The sequence below is a fragment of the Microtus ochrogaster genome, chromosome 8 (assembly GCF_000317375.1).
Source record: "Microtus ochrogaster isolate Prairie Vole_2 chromosome 8, MicOch1.0, whole genome shotgun sequence".
NCBI lineage: Eukaryota > Metazoa > Chordata > Mammalia > Rodentia > Cricetidae > Microtus > Microtus ochrogaster.
In genome coordinates, this window is record NC_022015.1 from 802,973 (window position 1) to 815,935 (window position 12,963).

A 12,963-nucleotide genomic window follows, 5' to 3' on the forward strand; every position below is an offset into this window, starting at 1 on the left:
TACTTCCTGCCTGGTCACCCAACCTATACTTCCTGCCTGGTCACCCAACCTATACTTCCTGCCTGGCTATTGGCCAATCAGCATTGTAGTAAAATACAGTTGACAGGGTACAGACCATTGTCCCACAGCACATCTCATAAAAATTTTTCTTTAAAAATGACAAAATACCACGAAGTAAAGCTAACCACAGAAATGAATGACTTCTATAATGAAAGCTTTTAAAACAGAGAATTTGAAGAAGATACTCTAATAAGGAAAGAGGTTGTAGTGATATTAAAGGTCATGTGGACAGCTTTACTTAGCTACTGCTGGCTAACTTTAATAATGACCACAAAATAAAGAGAAGCTTGCTAGGTATAACTTGAATGTGGGAATCATCACAAATAGGTACCTGGTTTTGTAGTAAGACAATAAAGAAATAGGAAAGACCTATATTATTGTTCTCTAAAGAAACAGAACTGATAAAATTCCCCACTCCAAGTAACCATTAGATAAAGTTACTAAACATTCCTGAATCCTGGATTCACCCCTTCTCCTCATCTAATCTCTTTTGTGATAACCAACTTTGGGGACACCCAGATTTGTTTAAAGGTGGGCCATGCTATCTTCCTGCTGAGTGCATGTCTTCTATAGAAGTTTCTATGTGGTCTGTTAGCATGTAATTTTGTGGGTTTGACTCTATGTAAATTTCACTGTTAGAACAAAGAATGAATGCTATCACTCTAAAGCCTCAAGGTGTGGGGGAATGGAACAAGGTCACTCCATTGCCCATGCAGAAGTCACACTGCTGATGTGTTTTGGGAATGAACCCTATTTCAAAGGGAAGAATCATGGCTTCACAAGGTTTTTACAAATATGACAATGACTTTTTCAAAAGACAAATATTCCCACAACTCTGCAAAATGGGTTACTCCATGTGGACATGTACATATACACTTCCTATGGATCTGCCTATTGGTCTGTCAGGTGTATATTCACTGTATAGTCTTGTGGGCTCCAACAGCAAACCTGATCCCTCATGTTCCCATACCCCCATCCCTTCTCCTCCCCCAGTTTACCCAGGTGATCTCTTCTATTTCCCCCTCCCAGGGAAATCCAAATACCTCTCTTTGGGCCCTCCTTATTACCTAGCTTCTCTGGGGCTGTGTTGAATGAACTGGCCTTCTCCTGTAATCAGATTGGTGACATCCTAATTGTCATCAGAGAGCATTCATCTAGTAACTGATGGAAGCAGATGCAGAGATCCACAGCCAAGTACTAGGCCAAGCTCCAGGAATCCTGTTGAAGAAAGAAAGGAAGGATTGTATGAACCAGGAGGTCAAGGTCATGATATGGGAGCCCTCAGAGAGAGTTGACCTGAGATCCTGGGAACTCACCAATTCTGAACCAGCAGCTAAGGAGCCTGCATGGTACCAACCTAGACCCTCTATATGTGTGTGACAGTTGCATAGCTTGATCTGTTTATGGGACTCCTAGCAGTGGGATCAGGCCTTGTCCCTGGGGCTTGAGCTGGCTTTTGAGAACCTATTCCCTGATTTGCCTTGCCCAGTCTTGATGTAGGGGGAAGAGCTTGGACCTGCCTCAGCTTGATGTGTCATGCTTTGTAGACTCCCATGGGAGACCGGCCCCATTCTAAATAGAGATGGAGGAGAAGTAAATGGAGGTAGAACTGAGGTGTGGGGGTAGGGAATAGAAGGAGAGGAGGCAGGGGCAACTCTAGTTGGTATGTAAAATAAATGAAAAAAATAATAAAAAATAAAAAGAAAGAGTGGTGATTTTAGGCAAGTTCCCACCTACCTAAGCTTCCAGCTTGCACAAGGGAATTAAAGAAAATCTTTAACAGTGGAGGAAACTATCTACCACAGAAAGCTGATACAAATACAGTTCAATATGGGGGCCAAGTTCCAGACCCATCAAGCAGCAAAGCTGGCAGCTTTGGCCCTGTGGTTCTGGTTTTAGAGTGAAGACAGCAAGGAAGTTGTGGAATCTCCTTTTACAGCAAAGGAAAATGTTAAGGTTTCTTTTTGACCTGACTAACCTCTCTGCCAACACAACAATCTAAATCAAACCAAATCAAAACAAATTAGAAAAGACCAGGGTTTAATGGATATTAGTGCTCGCAGGAGGCCCTCCAGGAAAACACAGAGAGGGGAAAGGAGAATTGGAGAGACCACGTGTTTGTTCTGGGGGGGCAGTTTAAATAGCCTGTGGGAGTGGTCTTAACCCTCCCTGGGGAGGATTCACTGTTTGGTGGGCTTTCTTGAAGGTGGAGTTTGAACTGAGGCAACTCCCAGGGGAGGTGGCTTTGAAACGGAACTTTCCACCCATCATTCCAAAATGGATGCCAGGAACTGGGTGAAGCCTGTGTGTATTTTTAGCAGGAAACTTAACAAATGAGATAATGAGCTACCACTACCTTATGGGAGTGATAAATGAACAGAAATCAGACAGCTTTCTTTTTGTTGTTTTGTTTTGTTTTGTTTTGTTTTGTTTTTTAGACATCAGGCAATCCCAAGTCTCTCCATAGTCTTTGGTGAACACCAGTCTAGGAAGCAGTATTGTTGTTAGTTGCTGAGTCCATTAGGCCCAAAGATTTTCCTGTGGGGGGAAGATTTAGTCTGTCTGTCTTGGCAGGATGAGACCATTGATCCCCTGTTGTAGTGTCCAGTAAGCTAATGAGGTGGAAGGCCCCTTTTTGCTGTCTGGGTGGCTTTGCCATACCCAAAGGCAAGTCTCCAGGCAGAAGGTCTTTTGTAACCATATATCTTCTTTTAGAAGCTATAGGATGCTGCAGGAGCTGGCATGTTTCTGTGTTAGAAGCTCTTTTGTTAAGTGCCACACTCTCAGATCTGTAAAGGCACTGAAGAATTGGGTACCATCACCTGATAGTTATATTTAAATTAGACATTTAAGTTAAATTCAGACATTTATTTTGCCCAATTAGTTACAACTAATTTACCAACGCTAGTAAATGTAAAACAATGAAAAGGAATATTTTAATAAGGCAAAGAATACTCGCACAATACTCTTATTAAAAAGATGATGGTAGATAACAGTGACGTCAAAATGGAAACTACCCAAGTGTTTGTATTTTTCCAGAGCTGTTGTAATCTGGAGTTACAAGTTTTACAGATCTTAAATCATGCTCACATACACACAGAGAAATAAGACAAGCACACTATGGAAACAAAACACATACACATGTAGACATAAAAGCATAGTATGGCCACATTATTTTAACATCAGATAAACAAAACATTATTTTAGGAACCTGTGTCAGCTGACTAACTTAAAAATCCTTGTGTAGGCAGGCAGCAGAAGCCAGAGAAGCACACACGTGGTCCCATTAAGGACCAGATCAGCAGACACTGCAAGAGGAAATAGAAACATAAGGATGGAACACCTATACGGTTTTAAAGTGGAAGGACAGCGGCAGAGGGTGGGGGGGAGACAACAGATGGTTGTAGAGAATCCCAGCATGAGACAAACAGTAAACAGCTAATGAATAGCATTTTTGTTGTCTGATTCTTTAGAAAGAATGAAGAAATAAAGAAAATTTTGTCTTGTTAGGGATTACAAATTGTTCGTGAAAAAATATCAAGATTCTATTAGTTATTTAGGTTATAAAATAGGTTTAGAAAAAAACTATAACCCAAAATGTACAAATTAAGAGAGATCAATTGAAGACTCTTAATGTCTTCCAAAGTTTGCTAAGAGTCATTTTCCTTCTATGATGCACTACTGGGATAAAACCTGATGAACTGTTAACTTGAACAAAACCTTAGATGATGGTCTTGTCAGAGCTGATCGACCTGAAGAAGCTGACTTTGCTGAACAAGCACAGGAGCCATGAGTCATCCAGTTACCTTGCGAGGAAGAAAGGGAGCTGCCTAGAAAAGCCACAGCTGGACAAACGCTGTCTCTACTCTAGAGATCAAGCTATTGCTAAGACTCTTGGGTGAGTACAGAAGCCAACAGCGGGTTCTGGACTCACTCAGGAAAGGGTCTGTTCAGGCAGGTGTCCCGAGGAGAGGATGCAGCTTCCCCAAACATACTCTGTATACATGTAGCCAGAGGATTGGCAAACTATTAGAAACAGGATTCTATCTCCAGCCCTTGCAGTGACTTGGTCCTTGATCCAAGGCCATTCAGGTTCACTTGCTGTTCCTTTGCGTTCCCCAGACTCTGCCCCCCTTACCTCCATTGACAGGTCTTTTTCCCAATAGGAGTTCTACGTAATTTGGCTCATCACCTGCACACTTATCAGACAGCAGAAGGTCTTTAAGATCTTGTTCCCTACTCTAAAACCCCTCTCTCTGCTGGTCACAGGTAGTATATGACTAATGCCTGTGAGATGAAGGGGAGATGAAGATCATAATGTCGTGAGGTCAGAAAGGGAGGGATCACTGAGGTAAACACTGGGAATCTGGAGAGAGAAAGCTAAGTTTAGGCCCAGGCCCTGTAGCTCACGAACTATATAACTTTGTCTGACAAATCACACAATTCTTTTGTCTCATGCATAAAATGAAACTACCATCCTAAATCCTCAGGCCAATACATTTTGTAAATTTCAAAGCACTCTGAAGATGTTGGGGCTAATACCATTGTGGCCCAGAGTGCTTTTGGATGTAGCAGAATATTAAGGTTCAGGGAAAAGCCGGGTAGTGATGGAGCATGCCTTTTATCCCAGCTCTCCAGGGAAGCAGACGGAGGCGGATCTCTGTGAGTTCAAGGCCAGCCTGGTCTATAAGAGCTAGTTCCAGGACAAGCTTCAAAGCTACAGAGAAACCTTGTCTCGAAAAACCAAAATAAATAAATTAATAAATAAAAATAAAGAGTTCAGGAAAAGTTGGTCATGCTGGCACATGCTTAAAAATCTCAGAATATGGGAAGTTGAGACTGGAAGATCAAAAGTTTAAGTTTAGGGAAATCATGGCTGGTACCAGAGAACTAGCTACACAGGGCTAGTGAAGAAGGGTAGTTCTAAACATTTGCCCTTGTACTCACAGATAAGAATAGTCCTCAGCCCTCTTTTGCATCAGGCAAAGAGAGACCGATATAGAAAAACACAAGCAATCAAAATACAGAGTTGTGGAGTCCAGTCCCACTGGATAATCTATAAAACAGTTCCCACACCTACAGCTCAGGGACCATTGCAGAAGAGGGACAGAGAGCAGAGGCTTTGTTAGGAGAGTGTCTCCCACGAATGGCAGAAGCTACACCCATGAAGTCTCATCAATAAGGCTGCCTACACAGGAACTAAATAAGGACAATAGATGCACTATTATAGCCCAAGTGAGTAAGTTATAGACCATCATGCCAATCACGTCTTTTGAGAGTGTAATTCCAAAAGTCAGGAGGCTCAAGCCAGCCTTGGCTACAGAGTAAAACCCTGCCTCAAAAAAACCACAGAGAAACCCTGTTTCGGAAAAAAACAAAACAAAACAAGAAAAAAAAACACGCAAGTAAAGATTAATCTTGAGGAAATGGTGTAACTAAAACCGAACTGCCCAGATTGTAATGGATAAAACAGTGAAGAAAAGCTGGGTGATGGTGCACGCCTTTAAATCCAGCATTTGGGAGGCAGAGGCAGGCAGATCTGAGCTCCAGACCAGCCTGGTCTACAGAAAGAGTTTCAGGATAGCCAGGGCTACATAGTAAAATACTGTCTGAAAAAGCAAATAAACAAAAAGTACACACACACACACACACACACACACACACACAAACCGACAACAACAATAAAAAACACCGAACAAAGAAGCTAGCAAATGGACAAGATTTCCATTGCAAGCTCTGGGGAGTTTGGCTGAAGAAAGGAAAAGGGTCCTAACAGAGATAAGGAGGATCTAGGGTATTTTGACTAGAATATTCTTTAGCGAAACAAGACAAAAAAAATTAATAGATTTAGGGGATTGAATCTTGTGCACACACAGGGCACTTGGAGCACTTTTGAATTCTTAATAAACATACCACACACTAGGAACTCATGGATTTAAAGAGAAAAAACAAACAAACAAAAATGGCCAGTCCTTGAACCTTTAAAGTATTTGGGATCAACTGGGAGACAAATTAACTTGGTAATGAAGAGAGTTACTTGCAAGATTGTGTGGTGATTCAAGGAAACAACAGACAAAACAGGTCCAAGAAGGCCCACACCGGAAATGCTCGCATCAGGAGCACACTGGGCTGGGAACCTCGGGTCCCAGTAAGAGCGTTATCTGCCAGGTTCTGAAGAAAATTTAAACGTGGTGTTTATACAAAATATTTACGAAATCTAGATTCCTGAAGCACAGCAGGCTGTTTAAACTTGACAGGACGACCATAAAGATGGGACAAGAGGCAAGGAGAAGGGTAGTGCCCACGCAAGGGAGGGCAGAGGCCGTGAGGCAGCTTCCCAACGGCCGGGAGTCAGCAAACCACACAACTGGAACAGAGCAGGGTAATCTGAACGCTCCGCCTGCTGCGCCGCTGTTAGGATTTGCTCCGAGACGCCGGCGCCGGCGGGAAACCCCGCCCTCCTACACTGAAAGGAAGCGGCTGGCGGCTGCCGGAAGCCGACGTTAGCGCAGCCCCGCCCAAGGCCAGCCTCCTGGCCGGAAATGATGCATTCGTCCCGCCCCTACACTTGGTACCTCGCGATACTTCGCTGGTTCCTCCCTTTTTCCTTTCTGCCACCGCCATGGTAGGTCTTCCTTTCTTGGCCTCCGCGTCTTCGCGGCTGTTCGGAGCTCTCCTTCTCTACATCTCAGCTGCTTGCCCTGATCTTAGTGGGTCTTCGTGGCTACGCGTAGCTTGCGGGGCGGGGGATGGCACGCATGGGTCTGGGGCGAGGAGCCTGGGGCCGCGTGTTCCAGCCTGAGTTCGGATCCCTGATACACGCGGGCTTGGGCGTCCGGCCCCGTCGGGTAACTTCAACCTTGCTGAGTGCTCCAGAAGGCAAGTCCTTGATTGCAGGCATATTTCAGGCAGTAAGCGTTGCTCACCCCTGCCTACCCTTTTCGTAGGCCTAACGACTTTGCTGTTTTTCCCGTATAGCCATCCAGACTGAGGAAGACCCGGAAACTCCGGGGCCACGTGAGCCACGGCCATGGCCGAATCGGTAAGTGTGGGCCTCTTTCGTGGTAGGCCTTTAGGCTCTGTTTCGGGTGTTTACTGAACGGTTGAACAACTTAGACGCGAGTAGAGGAAAAACTATTTGTTGCCAGTCGGATTGAACATTAAAGACTCTCAAGTGCAATTTAAGATAATTTTATGTTGGTAGCGGAGTGCAAGTTAAGCACAGCGCTGTGATGTGGAACGTCGAGAAAGTGACCATCTAGAGAAGGCTGATAGCCATGTAGCTTTGCATGTTTGCAGGTAAACACCGCAAGCATCCGGGAGGACGCGGGAACGCTGGAGGCATGCATCATCACAGGATCAACTTCGACAAATAGTGAGTGTTTCTTGGAGGTCGGTTTTAACTGACAGCGGCGGCTTTGGAGGTAGGGACAGAGAGGGTAACTTAGAACCTTCGGAAATCGATTTCTTGACTTAGGTTACTGCTAGCTTTAGCAACTTGATGTGTCAGAGAGAACCTGCCCGAGGCTAGAGTCACGCTCAGGTATTGATTGTTGCCTTAGTGTGCTAGAGTCCTCGAAGAATAACTGCTAACCTTATTCACTGACTGTGGACTTTCTGACACGGTCAGTCACCAGGTTAGTGACATGCATAAGAATGGAGGTTAGGTTGGCTTTTATCCAGCCATTAGAGGATGGCGTTTAGGGATCCTCTTGAAATGGGTGCTAGTGAGTGAAGCTACTGAAGATAGTTCAGTGTATTTCGAGTTTCTGCTGTGTCAAAGTTTACGACGGTGAAAATTAACATTGCACTAGGAAGAGAGAACCTCAAAGATGAGCTTGCAGGGAGGGAGGCTCTGAAGGTGCTTGCCTTCTCTTCCCAGTCATCCAGGTTACTTCGGGAAAGTTGGGATGAGGCATTACCACTTAAAGAGGAACCAGAGCTTCTGCCCGACTGTCAACCTGGATAAACTGTGGACGCTGGTCAGTGAGCAGACCCGGGTCAACGCTGCCAAGAACAAGACTGGAGTTGCTCCCATCATTGATGTCGTGCGATCGGTGAGTGAATTGGCGTGCTCCTTATCCTTAAGGGAACTTGTAGTTTTATCCTCTTTATCTCCTCTGGACCCAAACCTACATATATTTGGCATTGCCGATTAGAGAACCCTCATTTTAGTAGAATTGTTGCAGGTAGTTAAATTGGTTCCAACAAGCATTTGTTCCCCTCTCTGGTCCTTAAATGTGGAGAGTTCTGAGAACACATTCATTATTTGCTTTCATTTCAAACAAATATTGGCTATCATTTCAGTAAATAAGCTTTCCTGTGTTTATGCTGATTCTAACAGGCTTGGTTTTAACATGAGTACATAATTCATTCACAGTGTTCATTCAAGGCCCTAAATAGAGAAGAGTGCTTTTCCCCCATCACTGCTTAAGTGCAGAGACCCACACCATAGGTGTGTAGCCATAATTCCATTCCCAGCCTATTTAGTGGAGGTACCTGCAGAGTGGGGAGTTATGTGTTTAGCCGAGACTAGAGTCACATCCCGACATGGTGGTTGTCCTGGTGTGCTAGAGTTCTCGAAGAGAATCTGCTGGTCTCGATTCACTGGTAGGGGTCTTCAGTGTCCCTGTTAGTGCCCAGATCAGAAACATGTCCTGCCTGAGCCGACCCATGGTAGTGCATGCTTTAATCCCAGCACTATGAATGTGTTGTTGGATCTCTGTGAGGCCATTCCTACATTTGAGTTCCAGACCAGCAAAGGTTACACAGACTATCTCAAAAAGGAGAACAAGTCCTACCTGCATCCTGGGATGTTTAGTATCTGCTGTAGTGTATTGTTTAGTATCTGCTGTAGTGTATTAAGAATATTTTTTCTCTTCTAGGGCTACTACAAAGTTCTGGGGAAGGGAAAGCTCCCTAAGCAGCCTGTCATCGTGAAAGCCAAATTTTTCAGCAGAAGAGCTGAAGAGAAGATAAAGGGTGTTGGAGGTGCCTGTGTTCTGGTGGCTTGAAGCCACTCAGGGAGGCTAATTAAATGCTAACTTTCCAAGTGGTCTGAGTGTAGGTTCTTGGGTTACATTTCTACGCATCCTTATCAGTATACTGGGACCTGTCTAATAGGTCCTAGAAAAATGTGAGGTATGGATTTCAGTCACAGTGTGGTCATCTCAAAGCGTGCGCCTGTGTGTGTATATGCGTGTGTACTCGAGTGGCTTAGATTGCAGCAGTCATAAATTCATTATGTCCCTATGTATATATAGTACATGGGTCTTGCTATTCAAGAAACTGATAAACACCATTACTTTTAGCTGAAAATGTATTGTAAAGAAAAATTCTAACAACCTGGCGACGCATGCATTATAAATCCTAGCACTCTGGAAGCAGGGGTAGGTGGGTCTTGGATTTGAGGCCAGCCTGCTTTTGTGCAGTATTATGGCCACATAATGAGATGGTTTGATTCAAAAACAAAAGTATTTTGGACCAGAAATCAGGTTGGGTTAGTTTTCAGAAAATGTGAAATTCTGCTGTCTAGATTCCTACCAAAAAGATTCCAATAATGGCTCATTACTGGGCTACTAGGCTTGGAGCGGGGCCAGGAGCAGGGGTAGGAAGAGTGAGTTTGGTCTCAGATGAAATGGTATGGAATTGATTACTGATTTGGGAGTGGTGCTGACAGTGAAGTGAAAACTGATCGCTGGGGCTCCGTTACCGACTGATGGTATCTACCTGCAAGAATGAAATTCTTTTAGTTTTTAGTGTCTGGTTCCCTGCTTTTACTTAGCGTGCACCCAATTGCTAAAGGGGCTAAAAGCTGGTAATTCAGTCAAAATGAATGCAATTTCAATATTGAAGCTCTAAACATTTATACTACATAGTTTAGTGTTCAGACAGAACAACCTGTGCTAAGCATGAAGTTGTATGGTCTGTTTTATGAGCATACATAAATGGCAAAAAACATTGACTAATGTTAAGAATTTAGCACAGCCTGAGCTCTTCAGCTTGTTGGCATACCTCTGACAACAGTTGGGAATTGGCACTGCTTGCTGTCCATAATTTCTGCATAGGCTGCAGCTCTCATTGTCATGTCTCATTACCTAATGCTGGGGTCTGAGTCAGGCCTTCCTTTATGGGAAAGGTTTGCAGTATAGTTGGTAGAAGGCTATCAGAGCTGGACAAATTTTAAAGTACATGTACTTTCCTATGAAAAGTCTAAGCCATCTGGGCTAGGGATGTGCTCCTTCCACAGAGGCAGGATCCAGAACTCATCCTTGTCTGCCAATCCCTTAGGATGACAGCTTTTGTTAAGGGTGCTTGGTCTTAAAACTGTCTATACCTGTGAAACGTTTGAAATGTTAAACTAACCAAAGGGTTCTCTTAGTTCACAAGAAGTTCATTTTTAAGTTTTTGAGTACAAAAACCACTATGTCTGACAAAATTGCAGTATTCTATGTCACCTCTAGTACTGACTATGGACATGGTGATGTGTATGATGGGTATGCCTGTGTGCAGGTGGGAATCAGGACAATTTTATAGTCTTGTACATGAGTTCCTAGAATTGAACTTGTTAGGATTGCATAGCAAGAGCTTTTACCTGCTGGCCAATGATCTTTTCTTCAAGTCACACTAGTTGTGAAAGTCACTTGAGGACACAAAGTAGACATACATGAAAGGATACTTTTTTCCCATCAAAAATTTGGCAGCTGTGATAATTCTACCCCAAATTCCATAGATCATTGTGGAACAAAATTTTAATACTTTAGAAAAATTTTAAATTTTTCTAAAGTTCTCCAAAAAGCAACAGGGTAGCTTCAAAATTAAAAAGGTAAACAGTAGGTGAACAAGAACAATGTGTACGTGATTTTATAGAAGATAGATTTGTTATATGTATAGTGGTATGCCTGCAGGCCAGAAGAGGGCAGCAGATCTCATAGATGGTTGTGAGCCACCATGTGGTTGCTGGGAATTTGAAAGGAGGAGCAGCCAATGCTCTCAACTGCTAAGCCATTTTTCCAACAACACACAATAAATCTTAAAAGCCATGAAGGTCTTCAAAAACTGAAACTGACCTGGTTGGTGGCTTGAGTTCCACGGCTTGGCTTCCCACAGGTTCTTAGTTTGAAAATATACTGAGAGCTGCTCTGAAACATTGTATCCTTAGTGAGGGGCAATAAGCTTTGGTAGAATAAGGGATGCTATAGAAGTGTCATCTGGTGGTGGTGCACTCAGTCCCAGCACCTGGGAGTCAGAAACAGGTGGCTCTCTAAATTCAAGGCCAGCCTGGTCTACAAGAGCTAGTTCCAGGACAGACTGCAAAACTAGAGAAACTTGAAAAACAAAAAATTAGTGAAGATCATAAGACAAGAACTTGAACTAGCCGGGTGGTGGTGGCGCACGCCTTTAATCCCAGCACTCGGGAGGCAGAGGCAGGCAGATCTCTGGGAGTTCGAGACAAGCCTGGTCTACAAGAGCTAGTTCCAGGACAGGCTCAAAAACCACAGAGAAACCCTGTCTCAAAAAACCAAAAAAAGAACTTGAAGTATTACAAGGGAGAGAACAGGTAAAACTAGAGTATTTCTGACTGCAATGGGCCAAATCCTACTTTTCTTCCTCTTTCATGTAAGGTTCCTCTGGTAGGAATCCTAAGAATGCAAGGATCTAACTTGAACAGGCTGAGGATTGTACCTAGCTAGACTTTGATCTGTTATACATATTTTGATCTCATTCTGACCCTCCCCAAGACTGCTGATAAAATTTGCTTTGAAGCTGGGCGGTGGTGGCGCACGCCTTTAATTCCCAGCATTTGGGAGGCAGAGGCAGGCAGATCTCTGGGAGTTTGAGGCCAGCCTGGTCTAGGAGCTAGTTCCAGGACAGGTTCCAAAGCTACAGAGAAACCCTGTCTCGAAAAAAAAAAAAAATTTGCTTTGAATCCAAGGGCGGAGGTAGCTACAAGCTGACCAAAATTAGCCATAGAATTTTTTGAGCGGACAGTACAGCAGGGCTTCGAGAGGGTCTCTTGTCCTTTTGGATGGAGGAACCATAGGGGTGTGGTCACTTCACCACTGCTTCTCAGATCATTCAGATTCTTACCCCATACCTTATTCCCCAACTTTTGTTAAAGAACAATTAAGATAAATGCCTCATTGATCCTCAAAAAACAGCAGAATGCTACAAGTAACAATGGTGAGACAACTGCATTTTAGAACTGACATACATTGCAGGAGACAGACAACTAAGGGCATCTTCCCAAAGCCCAGTTTTGATCTTCAGATGGTCTTCTGTAGCCCAGACTAGCCTAAAATCCATTATGCACCCAAGAATTCATCTCAGGTGTATGTCAGTGTGCCTGGCTAGTCAAGAGCCTTAATGCAATAAAGACAGGTGTACATGGTGGTGGTGTGTGGTTATGATTAAGGGTTTTGAAATGAACAAGTTCCTTCATGAAAAAAAGCCAGGTGTGATGGTAGGTAAATGATTGTAATCCTAGCACTGGGGAGGTAGAGACAAGGAGGATTCATTGGGCTCACTGATCCGCCAGCCTTGACGAATCAGCAGGCTTCAGGTTTAGTGACACTTGTTCATTTCAAAACCCTTAATGACATCTATTCAGTAGGATCTGTGACATGGTATTTATGTAACCAAATTTCACGGTAATTCTATGTACAGGTGTTAGGCATGTGGCTTGTTATTACATTTATATAGGTCATGTTAGCTATGAGTTTTGTGTTGTGATAGTAATGGTGCTATTAAGAGCTAGGCAGTGCTAGCAAGTTTGAGACCAGCTTGGTCTATAGAGCAATTTCCAGGACAATCGGGACTAATACAGAGAAACTTGGAGGGGGTACTGGAGGAGGATTTGACCTGATAGGATTGAGAATCCTTGATTGTGTGAAAGCAGAGCCT

At 43.6% G+C, this 12,963-nt stretch overlaps 1 protein-coding gene and 2 non-coding genes across 3 annotated transcripts; all 3 read left to right on the forward strand.

Annotated features, from left to right (window-relative positions):
- The first annotated feature begins 6,610 nt into the window (after positions 1-6,610).
- On the forward strand, positions 6,611-9,115 carry Rpl27a (ribosomal protein L27a). The gene is made up of 5 exons (XM_005350977.3): positions 6,611-6,685; positions 7,039-7,102; positions 7,360-7,435; positions 7,943-8,117; positions 8,946-9,115. Exons 1-5 carry the CDS (start codon positions 6,683-6,685, stop codon positions 9,072-9,074), a joined length of 447 nt encoding a protein of 148 aa, XP_005351034.1. The 5' UTR covers positions 6,611-6,682; the 3' UTR covers positions 9,075-9,115.
- On the forward strand, positions 7,581-7,710 carry LOC113456562. Its single transcript, XR_003377329.1, has one exon. It is a non-coding gene; the product is annotated as a small nucleolar RNA SNORA3/SNORA45 family (small nucleolar RNA).
- On the forward strand, positions 8,586-8,716 carry LOC113456561. Its single transcript, XR_003377328.1, has one exon. It is a non-coding gene; the product is annotated as a small nucleolar RNA SNORA3/SNORA45 family (small nucleolar RNA).
- Positions 9,116-12,963: the final 3,848 nt, after the last annotated feature.